At 45.5% G+C, this 25,967-nt stretch overlaps 1 protein-coding gene across 1 annotated transcript; it reads right to left on the bottom strand.

Annotated features, from left to right (window-relative positions):
- Window positions 1-13,083: 13,083 nt before the first annotated feature.
- DBX1 (developing brain homeobox 1) lies at window positions 13,084-24,388 on the bottom strand. Its single transcript, XM_077466629.1, has 4 exons — window positions 23,997-24,388; window positions 22,020-22,124; window positions 16,238-16,437; window positions 13,084-15,752 (listed from the first exon to the last, which is right to left on the bottom strand). The coding sequence occupies exons 1-4, from the start codon at window positions 24,340-24,342 to the stop codon at window positions 15,441-15,443; spliced, it is 963 nt and encodes a 320-aa protein (XP_077322755.1). The 5' UTR covers window positions 24,343-24,388; the 3' UTR covers window positions 13,084-15,440.
- Between the last annotated feature and the right edge of the window lie 1,579 nt (window positions 24,389-25,967).

A 25,967-nucleotide genomic window follows, 5' to 3' on the forward strand; every position in this document is an offset into this window, starting at 1 on the left:
AAAATGGGGCAGCACCGGCCCCCTGTCCAGACCTGTTGCACCTCTTGCCCTCTACTCTGCTGTGAAGATGACAGCAGTGGCAGCGGTGGGGGGAAGAGAGGACACACAGACAGCTAAATGATGCAGCAGTCCAGGAAGGACTGTCCCTCGGTCAGGGTCTGGACCACGCTCCACCATTTAGTGATGCCTGTACTAGGTATGGTTGCCACCTCATCCCTTTAAACCCGAACACATATTAATTACACAGATTCTTTGACTGATTAAGGTCGTAATTAAACTCACTCACTTATCTGCATTTAATTAGCCCCAGAGGGTGAGGTGGCAAACTAGGGCAAACTCTGGCCCACAGACACATCTGGCCAACAAGATTTTATCTGGCCCACATCAACTGTTTTCCAGCTGGCTGGCATTGGAATGTAATGGGGGACTTTGAAGGACCCTCCTGGATCTAAGGGGGGGGGGGCTCTGATGGGCCCTCCTGGATCTTAGATAATATGTCGATGGGCCCTCCTGGATGTAAGGGGGACTCTGATTGGCACTCCTGGATCTAAGGCAAGATGTTGATGGGCCCTCCTGGATCTAAGGGGGGCTTTGACACACTCTTGGATCTAAGGGAGAACTCTGATGGTGGGCACTCCCAGATTTAAGGGAATACTCGGGTAGGCTCTCCTGGATATAGAAAGGGTCTCTTAAAAATCCACAATGTGGTTCTCATACTGAAAAATTTGGACACTCCTGTACTAGATGTAGCTCATTATTTTTCCCCTAGCATCAGGGAGTAAGGACCTAAACTCCCTATTGGGGATCTTAGTTCCCTTTTTTTTTTTCGCAGGTTATGTTTTTTTCCTTTAGTCATCAAGACATATAATCAACAGCTGACAAGCTGGACTTAGTAGGTCCTTGTTTTTTCCACAGAGGTAACAACATATGACCACCTCGCCCCTGTCTACCCAACATATGACCACCCCCCCCCCCCTATTTTGCCTAAGAACACCCCCATGAATAAAGAATGGTACAAAAACATCCTCCGAGAGAAACTTCTCCCGACCATCCAAGTACAATTTGGTGAGGAACAATGCCTTTTCCAGCATGATGGAGCACCTCGCCATTAGGAAAAAGTGATAACTAAGTGGCTTGGGGAACGAAACATCGAAATATTGGGTCCATGGCCAGATCTCAATCCCACTGAGAACTTGTGGTCAATCCTCAAGAGGCGGGTGAACAAAAAGAAAAAACCCACAAATTCTAACAGGCTCTAAGCATTGATTATGCAAGAATGGGCCGCCATCGGTCAGGATGTGGCCCACAAGATGACTGACGGAATGCCGGGAGGAATCGCCAAGGTCTTGAAAAAGAAGGGTCACCACTGCAAATATTGATTCTTTGCATAAACTTCATTTCATTGTCAATAAAAGCCTTTGAAATGTATGAAATGTTGTCATTATACTTCAGTAGACCAGAGTAGCATCTGACAAAAAGATCTAAAAACACTGAATTATGTCATTCTCAAAACTGAGAAAGATGAACTAACCTTTTAAAATACACTTCCTTATCTCTCTCTTACAGAGTGTTATTCTGTTATTTTGGAAATTTTTTATTTTGTTTTCTGTAGTATTTATTTCTACGAGATGATCCTACGAAATCCAGAGCTGCTGTTGGAAATCACAGTACAGCCTACCTCAGGGCTCAAAATGTCAAGTCCTGAGCTACTAGCCAGGCCTCAAGGGTTACTCGCCACCAGTTGCCCCACCCATACCCCCTTCTCTGCCCCACACCCAAATCCGCCCTCATAAATTATCTCATGTAATGACACATTAATGTTTTATGCAATTAAGTTATAAAAATATTAACAACTTTATCCATGCCCGCCAATGCAGCCTGTGCCCACCATGTGTAGCCTGTGTCCCATATGCAGCCTGTGTCCACCATGTGCAGCCTGTGTCCACCATGTGCAGCCTGTGTCCCATGTGCAGCCTGTGTGCCATATGCAGGCTGTGTCCCATGTGTAGCCTGTGTCCCATGTGCAGCCTGTGTGCCATGTGCAGGCTGTGTCCCATGTGCAGGCTGTGTCCCATGTGCAGGCTTTATCCAATGTGCAGCCTGTGTCCACCATGTGCAGCCTGTGTGCCATGTGTAGCCTGTGTGCCATGTGCAGGCTGTGTCCCATGTGCAGGCTGTGTCCCATGTGCAGGCTGTGTCCACCATGTGCAGCCTGTGTCCACCATGTGCAGCCTGTGTGCCATGTGCAGGCTGTGTACCATGTGCAGCCTGTGTGCCATATGCAGGCCGTGTCCCATGTGCAGCCTGTGTCCACCATGTGTAGCCTGTGTGCCATGTGCAGCCTGTGTCCACCATGTGCAGCCTGTGTCCCATGTGCAGCCTATGTGCAGCCTGTGTCTCATGTGCAGCCTGTGTCTCATGTGCAGCCTGTGTCTCATGTGCAGGCAGCCTGTATCCACCATGTTCAGCCTGTGTCCCATGTGCAGCCTGTGTCCACCATGTGCAGCCTATGTCCACCATGTGCAGCCTGTGTCCCATGTGCAGCCTGTGTCCCTGTGTCCACCATGTGCAGCCTATGTCCACCATGTGCAGCCTGTGTCCGCCATGTGCAGCCTATGTCCACCATGTGCAGCCTATGTCCACCATGTGCAGCCTGTGTGGCATATGCAGCCTGTGTCCCATGTGCAGCCTGTGTCCCATGTGCAGCCTGTGTCTCATGTGCAGCCTGTGTCTCATGCACAGCCTGTGTGCACCATGTGTAACCTGTGTCTCATGCACAGCCTGTGTCCCATGTGCAGCCTGTGTCCACCATGTGCAGCCTATGTCCACCATGCACAGCCTGTGTGGCATATGCAGGCTGTGTGCCATATGCAGGCTTTGCTTTCTTGCTCTTCTGTAATTGAGCTGTTAGCAATTTGTGCCTGTTGTCTGCGTGCCCTGACTGCAGTATACACCATTATATCCACCTCTATAGCTAGCTATATTGCTCTTTTGTAATAGAGCTTGCAGTCAGTTTGTAGGAGATTATGCCTGTTGTCTGCGTGCCCTGACCGCACTATACACCATTATATCCACCTATACCAGCATAGAGGAGAGGTTGCACCAGCACCAGTGCCTAAGGCCCAATTTTTCAGCCCCTGTTTAACAGGGACATGTAATTACAATTCTTGATATAATATTTCACAGCAGGGCCCGTTCCTGTGCCCACCCAGAGTAACTGTGAGGACTTATAGTGTTGTGGCACCAGCACCACAACCACCAAAGGCCCAATTTTTCTACCACTGTTCAACAATGGCATGTAATTACAATTCTTGATATAATCGTTCACAGCAGGGCGCTCCAGCGCCCACCAAGAGTCACTTTGAGGGCTTACAATGTTGTGGCAAAACCAACACCTTGTTCCGCCATTTCTGCAGAGCATATAGGGCAGGCCCCTACTTTCAAACATCCAACTTACAAACATCTCCTACTTGCAAACGGAAGGAGACAACAGGAAGTGAGATGAAAAAAGACGGACAGCAAAACAAATTATACAGGGGTGATAACCCTTCCCTATGTTTTCCAAAAAGCTTAAAAATAGATTTTTTGACTGGAGCTACACTTTAAAAATGTACCAGTTCAAAATTACAAACAGATTCAACTTAACACAACAAATCTACACAGTCCCTGTCTTGTTTGCACCGCCTGTATACTGCTGTTCTGAGTATATAGGGCCTGGGGGCCACACACATTTCCTTTTTTTAATATGGGTACAGGGTTCCCCTTAATATCTGTACAAGACCCAAAGGGGCTGGTAATGGGCAGGGAGCGCTACCCATGCCATTTTTCTCAATGATTTTCATCCATATTGCAGGAACCAGATATAACATTAAAACCGCAAGCAATTTTAAATGACTTTTTTTCCGTTAAATGTCATTTTGTGCAGGGACTGTTCTAAACACGGGAAACACGTGGCACTTCACAGGCATACTACAGACACCCCCCAGGCACCATATTTAAAGGAATATTTCACTTCTGTTTTTCACTTTAATCGCCATTAAAATCTCCATTAAAATCAGTGCTCCCGCCAAAACGGCCATTTTTAAAAACATTTTAGGCATTGACCCATGTCCCCTGGGGCAGGACCCGGGTCCCCAAACCCTTTTTTACGACAGTATCTTGCATATTAGCCATTAAAATTAGCACTTTTAATTTCGAACGTTCGAGTCGCATAGACTTCAATGGGGTTCTAAAGTTCGTACGAATTTTCGGTCCGTTCGAAAGTTCTGGTGCGAACCGAACCGGAGGGTGTTCGGCTCATCCCTAGCAGGGAACATGATCATCCAGCCGGCGGCTCTCCTCTCTTCGCCTCTGTGATCGGTGGTGCTCTCCCCCCCCCCCCCCGGTTCCCAGGGGCAGCCCTTCTCGCCAGCCCTCAAAATTTACTCGCACAACATCAGATGTTATTTTCGCTAAAATGCCATGGCTGTGGCAGAGACCTTCATCGATCAACAGCCATTCAATTTAATCATTCTGCTCTGCAAGCATCCCGCAACCTTGTGCAAAGAATGTGGTTGCAGTGTGCCAATGCAGGGTTAAAGCATGCGGTGGGGAGGCAATATGGCCCCTGACCCCTTGCCAAATGCTGACTGCTCTTCAGAGAGCAAAGCACATTCAAACAAGTCCTTAATTTTTTTTTTAATAATTTAGAATTTTAAACTTTTTTTTAGAATTGTATTTTTTAAAATTCTTTGGGGGCCTTTCATAAAATAGCAGTCCCCTTTTCTATCGTCTCAACAGCACCGGGCAAGGGCATGAATGGGAAGGGCTCTGAGGCTTCCTCTTCACAAACTGAAGCATAGGCAACAAAATTGACTATGCTTCAGTGGTGGTCCATCTAAAAGGGGCTAATAATTCATGCGCCCGGCCCCTGATCTACATGAAAGGTGCCGGACGCATTGGATTTCAATGTTTTTTTTTTTTTGCTTTTTTTTTGAAGCACGGTTAGAGCCTAAGGCTCTAATTGGCTTCAAACGAGGACGGCTTGGGACGTAGAGCACTACGCCCTGAACCCACCCAGTTGTATGATAACAGCAAATTAATATTTGCTATAGTCTTCCTGATTCTCCACCCGGCCAATCGGATCTCAGGACCTACTTCCTGTAGGGAGGAGAAGCAACGGCCCCAGAGCGAGGAGCAGCAACCCTACACCGGAGCCTAGTCAAGAAGCCACTGATTGCTGCCTTCTCATCTGTCTCCTGGTGGGGGGGGGGGGGGGGGGAGGGGGGTTGTGGCATTGGTTTGCCCCCCCCCACAAAAAAAAAATTGAGCACCAGTTGGCCACTGCTATGCTTTAACCACTTGCTTACTGGGCACTTAAGCCCCCCTCCTGCCCAGACCAATCTTCAGCTTTCAGCGCTGTCGCACTTTGAATGACAATTGCGCGGTCATACAACACTGTACCCAAATGAAATTTTTAGCATTTTTTTCCCACAAATAGAGCTTTCTTTTGGTGGTATTTAATTACAGCTGGGAGTTTTATTTTTTGCTAAACAAATAAAAAAAATCATGTTTAATATTTTGTTATAAAATTTTGCAAACAGGTAATTTTTCTCCTTCATTGGGCACTGATAGGCACAGTTAAGGCGGCACTAATAGGCACAGATAAGGTGGCACCGATAGGCACAAATAAGGCAGTACAGATGGGCACAGATAAGGCGGCACTGATGGGCAAAGATGGGCACAGATAAGATGGCACTGATGGGTGGCACGGATGGGTGGCACGGATAGGCATTGATAGGTACCACTGATAGATGGGACTGATGGGCACTGATAGGTGGCACTGCTGGGCACTGGTACATGACACTGATGGGCATGGATATGTGGCACTGAGGTGCAGCACGGTGTGTGCAAGGCAGATTGTGGGCACTGATAGGTGGCACTGTGGGCACTGATGGGTGGCACTGTGGGCACTGATGGGTGTCACCTTTTGGCATATATTAGGTGGCACTGGCAGGGGGCAGGTGGACACTGATGAGCTGCCCCCAGCTCACCGGGATCGGGACTGTTGTCCCGATCACGGCCGCCGATGATCGGCTTTTTTTCAGCGCGAGGAGGAAAAATAGCCGATTACCGGCTGTGTTGTGATCACATGATCAGCTGTCATTGGCTGTCAGCTGATCACGTGGTAAGGGGTCGGGATCGACCCCTTGCTCCGATCTGTGATCAGACGAGTCTCATAGACTCGCTGATCACAGAGCGCGCCCCGCAGGCAACTCGTGTTCGGGACGACGTCAATAGACAAAGCAGGTCCGCGCTGTAACCGTCATTCGGCTATAGCGCGGATCTCAAGAAGTTAATGATGTATGGATGCAGTGAGAGCCTCCTCCATCTTGTAAAAAAAATTCCCCTGTGTGCCCACAACAGCTGGCGCGAGAGGAGAGAAAGAAAGCCAGCAGAGCTGCAGGGTTGAGGGCCCGACAGCAGGTGGATAAGGGGCGCCAATACTAGAACCTAACCCACTGCAGTGCAGCCAGAGGGAGAAACAGGAGTAGAAGCCAACACTTCTTTCCCTTCTCCTCTTTCCCTTTCTTGCTTTCTCCATCTTTTATTTCCTAAACCGAAGGTTATTTGCTGCCTGCCTCTCTCTCCGGTCTTCCAAGTGTGGTTGGGACATAGATAATCCGACCATGGGTTAACTGAAGCAATATCATAAACATAGATATATATGAGATAAGGAATGGCTATGGTGAAATTGAGTGATGTATATGATGATTTAACATGGTTTTTCTATCGTAACTTTATGCAACTCATATTGTAAGTAGAATCTGAACCTTCTCTTGAAGACCAGTATCTATGCTTGATTGCCTATGATGACCACATTTGTCTTGTACTTCCTCTGTACTCTCTTTCTTTGAAAAATTCAATAAAACTTATATTAAAAAAAAAAAAAAAAGGAAGTTCAATAGCCAGTAGTCAATAGCTTCCCTTGCGTCGTATTTGGTCCGTCGGACCAGCACACAGACGAACGGTTTTCCCGATAGGAATTGAGTCCGTCTGACAGATTTGAAGCATGTTTTGTTTCTAGGTCTGTCTGATTTTTAAAACGACAAATGATTGGATTAGCCTACACACGATCGGATTAGCCGACAGACTGATTCCTAGCCTAGCCTAGTTTTACTAATGCCGTGTGTACGCAGCACTAGTAAAACCAGCCTGCGCTGTTGCTGGACAGTTTTACTGCTTGGTCATCTGCAGTCTCTCAGTTTATAATGAGTTTGAATAGAAATTGAACAAGGGCACGAGTTTTACATCAGCGAGAACAAGAACAGCACCAGTGAACTATTGGCCAGTATCTATCAAAGTCAGGGGCGGACTGACAACTCATGGGGCCCCCGGGCAATAGGAGATTATGGGGCCCCCAGGCAATCAGAGATTATGGGGCCACACAGTATACACAAACACACACACACAGTATACAATCACACAGTATACACAGACATGTTTCTATTGGCTGAGAAGGTACTGGAGAGGTGGGGGAGCTATAATCCCTGGTTTTACTGAGGCTGGCAACCCTGATGGGGCCCCCTAGTGGCATGGGGCCCTCGGAGTAACCCAATGGTCAGTCCGCCCCTGATCAAAGTGCTCCTGTTACTGTTTGATGAAAAAAAAGTGGTAAGAGGGTGAAAAGTTTGCACCCATATTCTAAATGATGAGCTATACAGAGAAACAACATTTTCAAAGCATGAACACATATCAATCAGATTGCTTATTCAGATGTCTTCCACATGCACTGCATATCTAGGAAGTATAAAGCAGACCAGAGGTCTCCAGTCTGGATTCAGTAATGAAATACAAGCAGAGCCGCAATATCAAATATGACCACAAGATGTCAGGCTTGTCATGTTAAATAATGTCACATTGTCACCCTAAATTTAACACATTCTGAAAGTATTACATTCATTTATATAGAGTTGACAATGTACACAGCGCTTTACATATTGCACATTCACATCAAGGTTTCTACCCTGCATACTATGGCGGGTGTAGACAGGGATCTATTCCTCCTTGGAAGTCTTGGAGTGTGGGAGGAAACCCATACAAGCACAGGGAGGACATGCAAACTCCATGCAGATAATGTCATGATTGGGATTCAAGCTGAGGACTCCAGTGCAGCAGGGCAGAAACCGGAGCTGCCCTGAATGGTATTTAGTTTGCTCGGTGTATCTTGTACAGTTCTCAAACAACTGACATCATATTTTTCCTGTTTTCATCTTTTTTTTTAAAACCCTTTGCTATATCTCTCTCTGTGTTGCTGATCTCCTGCAGCTTCTTTGCATTTACTTCATGTCTACATGCACTTCAGTGATGGCTGCATGGCATTTTTTTTTCTGAGGGGGTACCCTGATGGTATTTGAATTTGGGGGAACCCCACGCTTTTTTTTTTTTTTAATCAATGACTTTCAATGAGTGTTCTCTGTATTACGGAGCCGACAATTCATTATAGCTGCGAGTGATTTTAAATGACTTTTTTTTCCTGCAGAAATGACACTTTGTGCAGGGACAGTTCTAAGCACCAGAAACATGCGCCCCTTCACAGGCATACTATAGACACCCCCAGGTACGAAATTTAAAAGAATATTACACTTTTATTGTTTCACTTTAATCATTATTAAAATCACTTCTGAAAAAAATGCAGTTTTTAAAACTTTTTTTTGCATTGATCCATGTCCCCTGGGGCAGGACCCAGGTCCCCAAACACTTTCTAGGACAGTAACTTGCATATTAGCCTTTAAAATTAGCACTTTAGATTTTGAACGTTCGAGTCCCATAGACTTTAATAGGGTTTTAAAGTTCACACAAGGTTTAGGTCTGTTCGCAGGTTCTGGTGCGAACCGAACAGGGGGGTGTTCGGCTCATCCTTACTAGCCAGTAACACACCTCCTGTATTAGAGCACCCCCCACTCTGGAGGGTAGGAGAACAGGGGGTACAGCAGACAGCACCATTGTCAGTCTCGGGGGGGGGGTTGTATTTACCTGGTGATCTGGTCAGTAACACACCTCCTGTATTAGAGCACCCCCCACTCTGGAGGGTAGGAGAACAGGGGGTACAGCAAACAGCACCATTGTCAGTCTTGGGGGGAGGGGGGGTATTTACCTGGTGATCTGGTCAGTAACACACCTCCTGTATAAGAGCGCCTCCACTCTGGAAGGAGAATAGGGGGTACAGCAGACTTTACCATTGCCAGTCTCGGGGGAGAGGGTTTAACCTGGTGATCTGGCCAGTGACTCACCTCCTTTATCAGAGCGCCCCTCTACTTTGGTTATAGGAGCACAGGGGGCACCTTTAGACAGCAGCATTATTGGTCGGGGGGAGGGGAGTGTTAGATGGACTAAATCTAGCTCACACTTTATATCAGGGATATGCAATTAGCGGACCTCCAGATGTTGCAAAACTACAAGTCCCATCATGCCTCTGCCTCTGGGTGTCATGCTTGTGGCTGTCGGAGTCTTGCTATGCCTCATGGGAGTTGTAGTTCTGCAACAGCTGGAGGTCCGTTAATTGCATATCCCTGCTTTATATGCTGTTACAGCAAACTGTTTTTTTTTTTTTCTTTTGGGATAAAGGTTTTACATAAACGATTAAAAGCTGATCATTGCATGAACCCTTGTCAGTGGTTTGTCTCTTCCATGTAAACTGATACATCTGGAAGAGAGCTTGTTCTCTTGAAATACGACAGACTTAATGGTTAGATCACCAGATGAAAATAGAAGAAAGCTTAAGAAAGAAAACAAATGCAGCCACCACATCCAAGAATTGTTAAGCTGCAATATAAGAAATATTTGCCTTTAGGTGTAATACTGCTAAATTGCACAGAATATAATTGGTTATTAACATTTATAAGAATTAAAACCTCAGGTTCTTGATGCCGGGGGTATCTGATTGCCTTTGGGGGATCAGAAAGAAATGCTTTACTGGCGCGGGTTTTATAGGATTTTTAGATCTTCCTCTGGACCAGATTAGAGTTGTGAGGATGTCAATTTATAAGGATTTTATTTCTAAGAGTTGAACTCAAAGGACATTTGTTTTGTTTTTTCAGCCCGACCGGCTACGTATCGAACGATATAATTCTTGGACTCATTAACCTACAACAATGGCACCTGAGAACGGCCAGGAGTTCCTAATGGAGACACAACATTCACCGGAGGTGACATTGGGGTAGAAGATGCCAGAAAAAGACACAAAGGCCATTTTTTTTTCATGTGTAAGGATTTAAATAGGAACTTTTTTTTAAAACTTTCAGACCTCCTGGTATGACCTCTAATTGTGACATCCGATCCTCCGCTGGACTCCCATTCACACACAGCAGTCTACCTGCTATTCATCGCCAGGACCGCAGACTCATTTAATGGACCCCCGTGTGGTCGCTTCCTGCTCCATCAACTGCTTTCATCACTTCACACTGGTAGGAAACCACAACTCTACATCATGGGGAATAACGGGGACCCTATCAGAGATCTGCTAGAGGATACAGAAATGTGTGTATATATATATATATATATATATTTTTTTTTTTTAAGGTTTCAATAGTACCTTAAAATGTGTACAGACTGAAAATATATGGACGTTGCCCTGAAATACTAGATTTCATCACCAGGTGGCGCTGCAGATTTCTACAGAAAAAATAAAATTCAAGATAAAAGAAAAACCTGGAAAATGAAAGACTTCTATGCGATAAGTACAGACCGGTCCTGTTATTACACACAAGCTACGTATTCCTGACCTGAAGTCCCAGAAAACTACGATTACCATTTCCACCTGGCAGCACTAGGACCGTCAGTTCAAATTTCAACCATGGCACTACCTGCATGGAGTTTGCATGTACTTCCCTCTATATCAGTGGTTCTCAACCCCTGTTCTCAGGACCCGCTAACAGGCCAGATTTTAGGTATCACCTGGGGGGGCGGGGGGGGGGGATGCAGACTAGAATACTGCAATCACTGAGCAGCAAATGATATCACCTGTGATGTATTTCAGTCATCTTGCAATCCTGGCCTGTTAAGGCCCGTACACACGGTCAGACTTTTTGACAACAAACATGCAAATTAGCTGTTTTGGAGCAACATCCGACCGTGTGTACGCTCCATCGGACAAACTTTTTCTGTTTTCATCTGACTTTTGTTGGCTGTGTAAACGGACAAACTTTTTGACAACATAAGTCCGATGGAGCAAAGTCCGATCGTGTGTACGCAAAAGCATCGGACTTTTGTACAAGGTACAAACACGCATGCTCAGAACCAATGTAAAAGATCAGACTACAATACAGAAATTGACCAAAGGTGGCGCTGGAGTCATTGAACGTCCTCTTTTGAAGTGTCGTCAGTACGTTGTGACGTCACTACGTTCGTGTTTGTTGTCAAAAAGTCAGATCGTGTGTATGCAATACAAACTTGTGGACCACGCCCTTTGTACAAAAGTCCACGGGAAAGTTTGTACAAAGTCCGATCGTGTGCATGGGGCTTTAGTGGGGAGTTGGGAACCATCACTCTATGTACTCTGGTTTCCTCCCACACTCCAAGGACATGCTGGTAGGTTAACCTCTTCACGACCGCTCTATAGTTGAATGACGGCTACGGCCCGTTCGCACATTTCCAGGAGGGCGTCTATTGATGTGCACCTGTGATCACGCTACCCGCGGGCGCGCATTGGTGGGCATCTGTGATTGCGCTGTCCTGCACAGCGGCTCCTAATCATAATGGGACCAGCTGTGTCCGATCATCATCACAGCTGATCACGGTGTAAACAGGATTTGCCGGTTATTGATGGTCCTCTCCTCAAGCTGACAGCATGTGAGGAGAGACCGTAAGCTGCAACCCACACAGGGGACATCTATACTAATAATCAGGGCACTGATCATTAGTGTCCTGATGATTAGTGCAGCCCCAACGGTGCCCATTAGTTCTGCCAATCATTACCACCTATCAGTGTCCAGTGATGCCAATCATTGCCGCTTATCAGTGCCCAGTGATGCCTATCATTGCCCATCAGTGATGCCAATCATTGCCACCTATCAATGCCCATCAGTGATGCCAATCATTGCTGCATATCAATGCCCATCAATGACGCCCATCATTGCCGCTTATCAGTGCCCAGTGATGCCTATCATTGCCCATCAGTGATGCCAATCATTGCTGCATATCAATGCCCATCAATGACGCCCATCATTGCCGCTTATCAGTGCCCAGTGATGCCTATCATTGCCCAGTGATGCCAATCATTGCCACCTATCAGTGCCCAGTGACGCCAATCATTGCTGCCTATCAGTGCCCATCAGTGACGCCTATCATTGCCACCTATCAGTGCAGTCTATCAGTGCCCATCAGTGATGCCTATCATTGCCACCTATCAGTGCCCACCAGCTTCGCCTCATCAGCGGACATCAGTGAAGGAGAAAAATTACTGATTTACTAAATTTTATAACAGAAACAAAGAAAAAAATAATTTTTTTGTTTCAAAATGGTCGCTCTTTTTTCATTTGTTTAGCAAAAAATAAAAACCCCAGAGGGGATTAAATAGAAAAGAAAGCTCTATATATGTCTCAAGAAAATTATAAAAATGTAATTTGGGTACAGTGTTGCATGACTGCGCAATTGTCATTCGAAGTGGGACAGCGATGAAAGTTGAAAGTTGGCCTGGGCAGGAAGGGGGTAAAAGTGCTCGGTAGGCAAGTGGTTAATTGGCTCCTGTCTAAATTGGCCCTAGTATGTGGATGTATGCGAGTTATGGGCATTAGATGGTAAGCTCCCCGAGGGCAGGGACTGATGTGAGAGTACAATATATATATATATATGTAAAGAGCTGTGTAAATTGCCGGCGCTATATAAGCACCTGTAATAAATAAAATAAATATAGAACAGAATCATTGGATGAGAAGCTACAGTCCTGATTGGGGGCCCAAGGCCTAATTATTATTTATATTCAATGACATTATTATTATTATTATTATACAGGATTTATATAAAGCCATAATATATATCCCCTCTTTTAACCTCACGATGGAAAAGTCACATTTATAGCCGACCCACAAACCATTGACAGGCCAATACTGGAAATATTCACCTTTTCATTTTATTTGGGAATGTCAATGCTCATTATATACATATATAAAATTCTGTACATTTGTAAATTACAAAATAAAGGCTTCTTTATAAGTTATATGTAGAAAATCAATCTAAAAGTTTTGAGCACAAAAGTCTATTGCATTTAACAATATAAAAATACAAGTGGCATAGAATACCAATACAGTCCGTGTACAGTATAGCGTACAGTTCATAGAAAGCTGTGGATCCACAGCAAAAGTTTTCACATCGAAGAGGAAGCCCCCTTAATGTAGCACCCCCTACAGACACACAAGACCCAGACAACCATATACACTGTAGACATAGAAAAACAACTTTTATGACATACATGACATTCACCTAGCAGACATTGGATCCCCGAGGCTCTCCAGCTATTTTGGAATGACAAAAGGCAGTTGCCAGTTGGAGAATCCGGGATCTCCAAACCAGCTGGAGATGATAACTGGATTTAAACTACAGGGGGATAACTCAGGATCTCTGAAACACCTGAACAACCCAGGATCATTGATACTTTAATCATGTGGAGAACCCAAGATCCTAGAATCAGTGGGACAACCCAGGATCCAAACTAAAGTTGTAGTACCCAAGATCCAAACTACAGTTGGAGAACCCAGGATCCAAACTACAGTTGGAGAACCTAGGATCCAAACTACAGTTGGAGAACCTAGGATCCAAACTACAGTTGGAGAACCCAGGATCCAAACTACAGTTGGAGAACCCATGATCCAAACTACAGTTGGAGAACCTAGGATCCAAACTATGGTTGGAGTACCTAGGATCCAAACTATGGTTGGAGTACCTAGGATCCAAACTATGGTTGGAGTACCTAGGATCCAAACTATGGTTGGAGTACCTAGGATCCAAACTACGGTTGGAGTACCTAGGATCCAAACTACGGTTGGAGTACCTAGGATCCAAACTACGGTTGGAGTACCTAGGATCCAAACTACAGTTGGAGAACCCAGGATCCAAACTACAGTTGGAGAACCCAGGATCCAAACTATGGTTGGAGTACCTAGGATCCAAACTACGGTTGGAGTACCTAGGTTTCAAACTATGGTTGGAGAACCTAGGTTCCAAACTACAGTTGGAGAACCTAGGATCCAAACTACAGTTGGAGAACCTAGGATCCAAACTTCAGTTGGAGAACCTAGGATCCAAATTTCAGTTGGAGAACCTAGGATCCAAACTTCAGTTGGAGAACCTAGGATCCAAACTATGGTTGGAGTACCTAGGATCCAAACTATGGTTGGAGTACCTAGGATCCAAACTACGGTTGGAGTACCTAGGTTTCAAACTATGGTTGGAGAACCTAGGTTCCAAACTACAGTTGGAGAACCTAGGATCCAAACTACAGTTGGAGAACCTAGGATCCAAACTACAGTTGGAGAACCTAGGATCCAAACTTCAGTTGGAGAACCTAGGATCCAAATTTCAGTTGGAGAACCTAGGATCCAAACTTCAGTTGGAGAACCTAGGATCCAAACTGCAGTTGGAGAACCTAGGATGCAAACTACAGTTGCAGAACCCAAGATCCAAAACTACAGTTGGAGAACCTAGGATCCAAACTACAGCTGGAGAACCTAGGATGCAAACTACAGTTGGAGAACCTAGGATCCAAACTACAGTTGGAGAACCTAGGATCCAAACTACAGTTGGAGAACCTGGGATCCAAACTACAGTTGGAGAACCTGGGATCCAAACTACAGTTGGAGAACCTGGGATCTCCAAACTACAGTTGGAGAACCGGGGATTCAAACTAAAATAGAACCCAGGTTCGCCACAACAGTTGGAGAACCCAGGATCCCTGAACCAGTCAGAGAACCTAGGATCCATAGGCATGCACACATTGTGTGCCAGGTGTTCCTGGGCACACCCCGCTCACCCGTGTGGTGCATATTTCCTCTGTTTAGACCCTTAAAAGCTCACCAAATAAAAAAATGTTTTGCCCTTTTCTGCTAAAAAAAAAAAAAAAAAAAGCTTGGGGTGCACACTCTAAAGCTCTATGCTGTGCACGCCTATGCTAGGATCCCTGAACCAGTCGGAGAACCTAGGATCCAAACTACAGTGGAAGAACCTGGGATCTAAACTGAAGATGGGGAAACCAGGTTCAATATTCATGTTGGAGAACCCAGTATACCTACACCAGTAGAATAAGCTAGGATCCTGCAATAGCTGGAGATCCCGGAATCCTATCTATACTTTCACTCTTGCAGACAGAAGGGAGCACCATCACCGAGACACCTCTCCAATTCCTTAATAACATTTATATATTTTTTTTACAACATTGCAAAGTCTTTGTGGATTAATAAATGGACCCTTTAGGAGACCGTAATCTCATCCTCTGGGTCCACATCAGAGTCCGACTCCGACAAGTCTGAGTTTTTGCTGTGGCTGCTGGAGTGATATGGTGAGGAGGGAAGTTGTCTTTCCACCTCTAGGTGGAGCTCTGTGCGCTGATAAGGCAGGCCATCATCCTCTCCTTCTAAGGTCTTCTTTCCCACATCACTGAGGTCGGGGTTGGGGTTAAACTTGGTGGGCAGGGTCTGCTCTCTGCACCCACCGGCGGACAGAAGTTCCCTCTCTTTGGAGTTCCTCCATTTCATCCTTCTGTTCTGGAACCAGATTTTCACCTAAAAAAAAGAAAAAGGAAGAGTCAGTCTGGGAGTTATAGGTCACGCCTGCAGATTTGAGCTGGGAGTATTGGGGATCAATAATGACCCTTTATTTATTATCAATTAAAAAAATTATTAGTAAATATTCCCAGTAATGAGCAGGCAAGTTCTCTACGGGCTTTCAGAATGATCCCGAGAGTAGAGTTGGCCATAGATAATGGTTGGGCATGCACATACAACCCGTCTGAATAAAGATCTCTCAGAATTTAGCTTTAGTCATAATTTAGGGTGTCCGATCACTATCCCCCTCCCCCGCATTAGGCCGCATTTCATTTGTGAGTGGTCCTTGACCTCTTACCTCCTGCATTTCATAGACAGAGTGTCAACTGGCCAACAGCACCCTTACATTTTTAGGACCCTGAAGATTTTACTTCATAAATCCCTTACACCTCTTGAGGTTCCTCACCTCATTGACAATGAAATCATTAATTCGGACCGCTCACCTGAGAGTCCTTAAGGCCCAGTTTGCCGGCCAGCTTCTTCCTGTCCGGCTTGCTGATGTACTTCTGTTTCTGGAACATCTTCTCCAGAGCTTTGCGCTGCACGTCAGAGAAGACGGCTCTGCGGAGCATCCCCCTGCGGGGCTTTCCACGAGCTGCCAGGGGCCACGAGAACGTTCCTGGCATGGGGATCACCGAAGAAGCTGGAGAAAGGGAAAAAAAAAAAAAGTAGGTTACTGGAGGGTTCTAGTTAGAAGAAAAACCATGACGACATATAAAAGATTTGTGCAGTTGGGTATTTGGTATATTTGGGGTTATGGCGAGCTCCAGAAGTAGAATATGGGGGGGGGGGGGAGGGTGGATGTTGGCTTTGCAGCTGGTCCACATGTCAACTACAAACCCCAAATCCAAACATACCGGTAGCAGGCAGCAGATCCTAATGTAATGGTAGGTGTTAGCTTTTCTGCCAAGAGCCACGTGGCAAAAGATGGATGATGAGTAACATTGTTGCCTTTTGAAGTCAATCAGAAGCCAAAACTTTTGGTTTTGGAGAGCCCAATGAATGGTTAGAAGCTTCATCCATTAGTTTTTAGGTCAGTGGGGTTGACCGGAACAGGAAGAAGCTGGCCAGCAAAGGACTCGCCAGTGAGCGCCCCGAATGAGTAATTCCAAAATCTGGTGCAACCCTGCATAGGAACCAATCAGCTTCCAGATTTTATTGTCCAAGCTTCATTGAACAAGCTGAAGTTAGAGGCCGAAAGGTAGGGTTGCCGCCTCATCTCTTTAAACTCGAACACATATGAATCACACGGGTTCTGAGGCTAATTGAATGCAGATTAGGCAACAAGTGGAGTTTAATTACCACCTTAATCAGCCATGGAACCCGTGTAATTTGTGTTCGGGTTTAAAGGAATGAGGTGGCAACTCTACCGATAGGCTACCATGCACCAGAGTTTTCACTCTCAAGTTTTAGTAAAATCAACCTCAGTGTTCCTTCTGGGTTGACCCCTTCTCCTCTATTTGTCCTGGTCACCATTGTCCACCGGTACTCAAGATTATGGTAAACCCAAAATTCTGAGTTGTCACCAGAACAGGAATAGGAAGGGAAAACCTTCCAATCTACCCCTTACAGCCGGTGCAACTTAAAAAAAAAAACAAAAAAAAAAAAACTTTGTGGATCTTTGCAACCGGCCTCCGCCTAGAACTGAACTCATCTCCGTGGCAGAGGCTCTCCAGGAATGCAGAGCAGATAATAGCTGAGCTAATTAGAACTCTGCCTGGCCCTGGATGGAGGAGGAGGAGGAGGGGGGCCTCCTCTATAGAGAACAGAGCTTCTAATGAAGCGTGCTTGGTAATTGTCTTGTAATGAAGTAGCAGAGAAAAGGCTGGGGACAGGCAGCTAAAGCCTAAATACCCAGAGGGGACAATGGAGTGACACTTTCCAACTAAACAGCCGAGTATATGGAGAGGCCATCAGCTGAATACAGATGATGGAGACGGTGTATAGAGGAGGGGTGGGGGGGGGGGGGGGGTCATTCGCTGTGGCCACTATTGGGTTCTATTGGAACGCTCGGCCGCTGCCTGCGATGAGTAGAAGTACGATTATTACAGAAACAAGTGTTCTGAGGCTACTTTATTACAAGGAGCATTATAACAAATGTTACATTAGAACAATGTAACATGTAACATTAGAACAATGTAACATTTGAGTTCTAAACTTATACTGTAGTGCAACAGCACAGGAGGAAACCTGGAATGTTACAAGACGTGTTCTAAACTTACAATGTTGTAAGTTTTTATACAAAGATAAGGATCTTTATTTTATCCATGTGACTGTTATACTCAACTGTCACTTTAAAAAAAAAAAAAAAATTTAAATAAAAGACCCTCACCCTGCTTTACTTATTTATTTGCATTGGTTTTATCCAGGTGACCGCCCAAATCCTGGTGTATTTATTTATTTTTAGTTATCCCCATTCGTTTTATCCATGCGACTGTCATTTTCCAAATCTGGTTGGACACAACTGTCACTTTTTTGAAAATGGGGACCCTAATGCAGGCCATACACGATCGAATTTTCGAACTAATTTTCTTTTCAAAAATTGGAAAGTTTTTTTTTTTTTTGTGATCCGATAGCGCCACCATTGATTTTGGAAAATTCAGCCGACCAAGCCCTTCAATTTCACTTCATGTTGCTACAGAAAAGAATTTTCTTGGCTGGGAATCTTCGTTTCTCTCCGTAAAATTCTCTTTTCTTATTACATTTCGCGCGTGATTCTCCCATCATTGGATTAGAAAATCGTTTGTTTTTCAAAAAATGTCCGATTCCTCAAATTTGATTCCCGCACGAAAACCGTCTGTCGCTGCAGCCCCACTAATGGTGCGAAATTCGTATGAAAATTCTTAAGATACGATTTTCAAAAGAATTTTTTTTTGAAATGCGAACCGTGTGTATGGCCGGCATTAGTCTGGTTTATTTAATTTTTATTTATCCTCATTTATTTCATCCAAGTGACTGTCATTTTTAAATCTTATTGGACTCAACTGTCACTTTAAAAAAATAAAAAATAAAGAACGCTCATCCTGCTTTACTTATTTTTATTTATTTGCGTTTGTTTTATCCGTGTGACTGCCCATTCTAAATCTCATTGCACACAACTGTCACTTTTTTTGAAAATAAGGACTTCGGTGACGATATCACAAGAGGCTCAGTTCACAGCCAGTGCATTTTAGTTAAAAAAAAAAAAAAAAAAAAATTATTTAAAAAATATATATTAGTTCTTTTTACCCAATAAGATTTGAAAATGAAAAATCACACGGCTGGGAATGGAGATCCTTTAGGGCCGGTTCACACTGCAGGCGCGGCAAGGCGTCTCCGACTTGCCTCGCCGCGACCTGCGGCGGCCTCAACGGCGACTTGCAGAGGACTTCTTTATAGAAGTCAATGCAAGTCGCCCCCGAAGTCGCCCAGAAGTAGTACAGGAACCTTTTTTCTGAGTCGGAGCGACTCGAGTCGCTCCTCTCAGAACGGTTCCATTGTACAGAACGGGGGCGACTTGCGGGAGCGAGGCGAGGCGAGTCGTGTCGCCTCGCATCGCCCGCTGTGTGAACCGGCCCTTAGGCTCCTTTCACACTTGTGCGACTTGGGATCTGACTTGTGAGACCCCCCCCAAGTCACAGGACGTGTGAAATTCAAATGTATTTCTAGGAAAACCGTTCCTACCGACACTTTTTTTTTTTTTTGTACACAAACTCTTTATTTAGAAAAATATGGTGGGACAGGAGAATATTGCATATCAAAAATACAACAAGTGATACATTGTAAAACATGTCTTTTGATGCGACTTTGGTCCACGAGAATGTAAAGTCAGATCAAAGTCGCACCAAAAGTCGCATCAAGGTCGCACTGGAAAATCATGCGACTTTGGAGATGCCCTAATGTAGAAGGAGCTTAGACATGGGCGCCGTCAAAAAATGAGTTTTGTTTAGTTTCGTACAAAAAAAAATTATCGTAATCCGTGTACGAAATTCAATTCGGATTCGTATGAAATACGAATTTTCGTTAGATTCGTAAACTTTTCGTTAAAATAATGAAAGTTCGTAATGATGAATTTATCATTATGGAGGGGCTCCCACCATCCCTGTGCTGAGTTCCCGGGTCTGAGTGTACACCCGCTGTGCCCATTATGAGGGGTTCCCACCATCCCTGTGCTGTGCTGACTTCCTCTGATTGGTGAACAAAACACCAGTCACAATTCTGTTAATTTGGATCCGAAATTCTGAAATTCGCTAACAAAATTTTGTATAAAATTCGTAAGCATAGAAATTCCCAGTAGGGTTCCCACCATCCCTGTGCTGAGTTCCCAGGTCTGTACACCGACTGTGCCCATTATGAGGGGTTCCCACCATCCCTGTGCTGAGTTCTCAGGTCTGTACACCGACTGTGCCCATTATGAGGGGTTCCACCATCCCTGTGCCGAGTTCCCAGGTCCGTACACTGACTGTGCCCATTATGAGGGGTTCCCACCATCCCTGTGCCGAGTTCCCAGGTCCGTACACTGACTGTGCCCATTATGAGGGGTTCCCACCATCCCTGTGCTGAGTTCCCGGGTCTGTACACCTGCTGTGCCCATTATGAGGGGTTCCCACCATTCCTGTGCTGAGTTCCCAGGTCTGTACACCTGCTGTGCCCATTATGAGGGGTTCCCACCATCCCTGTACTGCCTTCCTGGGGTTTTAACTTTTAGGTTCGTTAACTTTTCGTAACAATTACGAATTTTTCGCTATGAATTTTGATCCGAAATTCGTAAAACGAAAATTTCGTATTTCGTACGGAATTCGTATGCATAAAAATTCGTATTTGTACGAAATTGCACATGTTTTGAAGGAGCCTAAGAGCCAGGAGAGTGCAAAATCTGGTGCAGCTCTGCGTGGCAGCCAATCAGCTTCCTACTTCAGCTTGTTCAATTAAGCTTTGACAATAAATCCTGGAAGCTGATTGGCTTTCTATGCAGAGCTTTCTGTCGGCTTTCTATGCAGAGCTGCACCAGCTTCTGCATTCTGGGGGGAGCATTTACAAGAACAGATCCTCTACGTGTCTCTCCCTGCAGCAGCTGAAAGCCGGTGGGAGGGAGAGGAGGAGAAGCCAGCTTTTAGCTGCTGCAGGGAAAGACACATAGGGGGTCAGTTAATTGTCCCCCCCCCCTCCGCTTTACTGATTACCCCTTCTACTGCCCATATCCAATTCCCCTACAAGCCCGGGCCCCTCTTGCTGGCATGGGCCCCTTACAGGAGAAATGGTGCTAACCCCTCCTTATCAGCGGCCTCTGGGTTTTCACCCTTCACCACCCTCTTCAAACTAGAATTTTTGGCTTTTGATTGACTTCGATAAGCAGTAGTGTTGCTCATATTTTTACAATGAGGTTCTTGGAAGAAAAGCCAACATGTAGAAATCTGCCAGCATGCTGATAAATGCGTACAGGAGTTGGGGACACCCGAGTCAGAAGAGGCGATTTAGTGAATAGGGGGGGTCATTAGAGCTTTTGTCACTAGTGACAAAGACGATAAATTCGGCCATCCACACCAAAGTCACAATTTTTATTTTATTTTTATATTTTACATTTATTTCAGCCTTTTCTGTTTCTTTAGTGCGAGGGTTCCCGTTCATGGTGAAGGAAAGGAATTCCTCATTCCGCATTTGTTACCCTCTACTGCCCGGCGCTATGGCTGCCCTGATTGGACCACGGGAGTGTTACATGTAGGAGGCGGCGTCTCCGCCATCCATCACTCTCTAATTGGACGGATGACATTCGCTGTGCCGATTTCTGGGCTGCCACCGCCGCGGACACCCCTCACAAGGAGAAGCGCCGGGGGGTCTTGTGAAAATAGCGCGCCGCTGGCTTGACCCCGGACTCTGAATGAGCCGGCTTGGCTGGTGAGTGTCGATCACGGCTCTGTGTGTGGCAAGGATGGAGGCAAGCTAGCCGATTGGTCACGCTGCTCCCGGGCATTGTTAGGGCTCGCTGGCTCTGTGGGAAAAGCCGGCCCGTGAAGGGGGCCGCAGGGGGCTCCCTGTGAGGGGGGGGGGGGGGACGGGGAACGCCTCAGATTTTCAGCCTGACAAGTCGGGCTAATTTGTGGAGCAGGGGAGAGCTGTACAATGTCAGCAGTCACTGCCAGGGATCAATGGGGCCTCAAATTAGCGAGACCAATTCTACTGCGTGGGGGGGCCCCCTGAGATATGGGGGGGGGGTGCAACGAGGCACGAGACACAGAGAGCACTTACCTGGGAAATAGGAGGATCTGAGGAACGGCTGGAAGGAGCCATCGAAGTACGGCAGAGAGAAGGTGGTCTTTGGGGGGGCTGCGGGGAGCAACGTCTGCGATGAATCTGCGAAGACAAACCAAAACGTAAGTGATCAGCGGGCACAAAGAGCTCCATGCCGGGACCCTCCGGACCCAGTTTTATGGTGTTCTATTAAAAAAATTAAAAAACTTTTTATATGGAGCAGCGCCAATAAATGGGACGCGTTCACGCGGACGTCAGGAATTTTAAAAACGCAACCGGCGCTAAGCACGCCACCGCATTCCCGACACCCCCATGTTGGAGGGACCAACCGCTCAGCCTTAGAGGTCATGCTGAAATCTCATAATACACCATTGTAGCCAGTGCCAGGGCAAGGTCACCTAGAGCCCAGGGCAAACATGCCAAATTGTGCGTCCCCCCCCCCCCCCAAGACGTATGAGCATTATGTGTGTGCAAAAATCCCCACCCCCCCCCCAAAAAAAACAAATTGCGCACTAATCTGCATGCTCACCCCTGAGCATAAATCCCCCTCCTCCCAGTACACATCTGCCCCCCCTGCTGAAATTTCCCCTCCCAGCACAAATCCTCTCTCTCCCCATATGCCCCCAGCACAAATCCACACAAAAAAAACCCTCCCAGCACAAATCCTCTCTCCAATCCCCCCCTTCCAGCACAAATGATCCCCAAATATCCCTGCTAGCACAAACTCCCCCCCCAAAAAAAAATTCCCATTCCTAGCACAAGATCCTCTCTCTTCACTCCAAATCCCCCCTTCCAGCACAAATGACCCCCCAATCATCCCTACTAGCACACCCCCCCCCCCCCAAAAAAAAAATTCCACCTCCTAGCACAAATCCTCTCTCTTCACTGCAAATCCTTCCTTCCAGCACAAATGACCCCCCAATCATCCCTACTTGCACAACCCCCCCCCCCCCCGCAAAAAATAATTACCCCTCCTAGCACAAAAAAAGGACTACAACGCCTCCCTTCCATTACAAACCCCCCCCCCCCCCCCCAATCATTCCTGTTGGTACAAAATCAACCAAAAAATATATATTTCCTCATCTACTTTTATAGTATGAATCCCCCCTCCTAGTACAAATCTTCTTCCCCCACCCCACCTCACTACAAATCCCCCCATATCAACACTTCTAGCACACAAACCCAAATGTGCCTTCCTAGAACAATTCTTACCCCTGCCAACCCCCCCAAACTCCCCTTCTCAACACAAAATACTGCACCCCCCGCCAATATCCTTGTGGTGCCCCTCCACCTCACATAATACTAAAGTGCCCAGGGCAGCCATCCCTCTTGCCCACCCCTTGTCCCCCATCCCGACTGCAGCTTCTTAATGGGACCAAAATGGTTATATGCCAGCCCAGGGTTTGGCATTCAGAACTGCGGCTACCAACATAGTGCCTACTGATTTAAATAGTGCCCCCCCCCCCCCATGATTATTAAGAGGACTGCATTTCTTTTCAACCACCCCAAATATATAAAAAATACTTATATCCCAGAATAAGGACCCTTAGGCTGACAGTGACGGTTATTTTTCAGCCAAGGGCCAATCAGATAAAAAAAAATAAAAAAAAATAGTCACATGACTGAAAGATCCTTATCCTTGTGCAATGGCTGTGTGAATTTAGCAGTGCATGCGCGTTTCCCCCCCCAGCAGATTTAAAATATCAAATATATACAAAATATTATATAAAATATATTCCTGATCCAGCCTGAAAATACTCGGCTGTAAAAATCAGGATTATGCCAACGTTTCTAGGAAGAGTGACATAAAGTTTCCCGTCCTGATTCGGGACTTTTGCCCCGTCATGTGACCAAGCGTTTGGAACAGCCATCTCATTTATTGCCCCATGGAGGTGTTATTAATGGACCCCCTAGACCCCCAAGAATAAAAAAATAAAAAAAACAATATGAATAAGAGAGCCAAAAGCCGCTCACCTGTTCTGGGCGTGGAGTTGGACAGGATCGCGTTGACGCCAAACTTCAGGAAGGCGGCTCCGCCGTTGCCGCAGTCGGAGCTGTGCCTGGAGACCAGGAGCTCGGAGGTGTCCGCCAGGCTGTTGGGGGTCTTGGGGGTCGGAGGAGAGATGCTGGGAGGGGGGACGGCCCTGGGTAAGTATCCGGTGGCCGCCGCGGGTCGGGTGATCCTGAGGAGGTCCTCCACCAGGAAGCTGGAGTGGGTGGACAGGGCGCTGCGCAGGCTCTGGGGCAGGGTGAGGGTGGGCGTGGGGCGCAGGAGGTTGGGGTAGACGGCCGTCGGAGCCAGGAGACTTGGGAACATCATCTTCAACTCCTCTCTGGCCGGTGAACTCTTGTGTGCGTCTCTTCTTCTGTGGGATCTCTGCGCTGCTCCCCCGGAAGGTGCCTTTTATAGTGCCCGGGGGGCTTCAGGTCCTTTCACATGTGACAGCTCCAACAATAGACCTTCAGCCAAATCCCCCCACTTCACTTTCATTCATAGGGACCTCGGCCCTCCCCGATTGGTGCACAGGGGCAATTTATGATTGGATTAGACCCCATAAGTAAGCAATCCACTGTGGGTCTGCAACAATGGACCTGTAGCCATAGACTGAGCATGCCGACCCACCCCCCACCCCCCCTCCTCCTCTATAGCAGCCCAGCGGGGGTTTTGTTCTGCACTAACACACGGCCTAATTAAATGCCTATTTAAGAAACTTTCCAATGACATCTCAGCCTCATAGAAGAGAAAAAGGGATGATTTAAAGACACCACTAAATTTATTTGTTGCCCCCCTGCCGAGGTGAGAAAATAAAATTTAATATTCATACCGGAGGAGAGCGGGGGAGGGGAGGGGAGCTCAGAGCCGGGTCAGCGCAGCTTCAACGTCTCTTCCGGCACAAAAAAAAAAAAAAAAACTGCGCCATTCCCATCGAAGCTCCAAAAACGCTGGAGGAGCAAAAAAATAAATAAAAATTAATAAATCAATATATCCACTTCAAGTCACCTGAGAGGTCAAAAAAGTTTTTTTTGTAGCGCAAATTGGGGAGATTTGCGCGCTTTTGGAATGCTTTTATCACCATAGAAAAGACTGGGAACGCACAATTTGCAAGTTGTTTTTTTTTTTTGGTGCGCGGTCGCGCGTTTTGTCACGATTTCCCGCTCAAATAAGAACAGATTATTATTATTATTAAAAGCATTATTGTGCATGGTCATGAGTTTTGCCACGATTTTATACTCAAATTTAAATTTTTTTTTTTTTTTTTTTTTTAAAGTCATTATTATTATTATTATTATTATTATTATTATTATTATACAGGATGTACAGTATATAGCGCCAACAGTTTTCATAGCACTTTACATTGTTAGGGCAGACAGTACAGTCACAATCCAATATTTAAAAAAAAAAATTAAATAAAAAAAAAAATTATTATTATACAAGATGTACAATATATAGCGCCAACAGTTTGCACAGCACTTTGCAATGTTAGGGCAGAAAGTACAGTTACAATCCAATATAAAAAAAAAATGTAAATGAAAAAAAAAAAAAAAAAAAAGTCATTATTATTATTATACAGGATGTACAGTATATAGCGCCAACAGTTTGCACAGCACTTTACAATGTTAGGGCTGACAGTACAGTTACAATCCAATATTTAAAAAAAATGTAAATGAAAAGAAAAAAAAAGTCATTATTATTATTATACAAGATGTACAGTATATAGCGCCAACAGTTTGCACAGCACTTTACAATGTTAGGGCAGACAGTGCAGCCACAATCCAATCCAATACAGGATGAATCAGGGGTCCCTGCTCATTAGATTTTACAACCTAGTAATAAATCTATGAATAAATAAATGTGAAATGAATACACAAATAACTAAAAACCATCATAAATAAATAAAATACATTTATAATATGTAATAATAATAAATCAACCACTAACCTTAA

The sequence above is a fragment of the Lithobates pipiens genome, unplaced genomic scaffold, assembly GCF_037356315.1.
Source record: "Lithobates pipiens isolate NorthernLeopardFrog02 unplaced genomic scaffold, aLitPip1_a1.2 Scaffold_363, whole genome shotgun sequence".
Lineage (NCBI taxonomy): Eukaryota > Metazoa > Chordata > Amphibia > Anura > Ranidae > Lithobates > Lithobates pipiens.

Bases quoted from the DNA above. Each gene is read 5' to 3' on its own strand.
- DBX1 (XM_077466629.1), bottom strand. From the start codon at position 24,342: ATGATGTTCCCAAGTCTCCTGGCTCCGACGGCCGTCTACCCCAACCTC. The intron at 16,438-22,019 runs GTAAGTGCTCTC...CCCTTTCTCCAG, and splicing joins CAGATCCTCCTATTTCCCAG to CTTCTTCGGTGATCCCCATG. The intron at 15,753-16,237 runs GTGAGCGGTCCG...TCTTTTTTTTAG, and splicing joins TGGGCCTTAAGGACTCTCAG to GTGAAAATCTGGTTCCAGAA.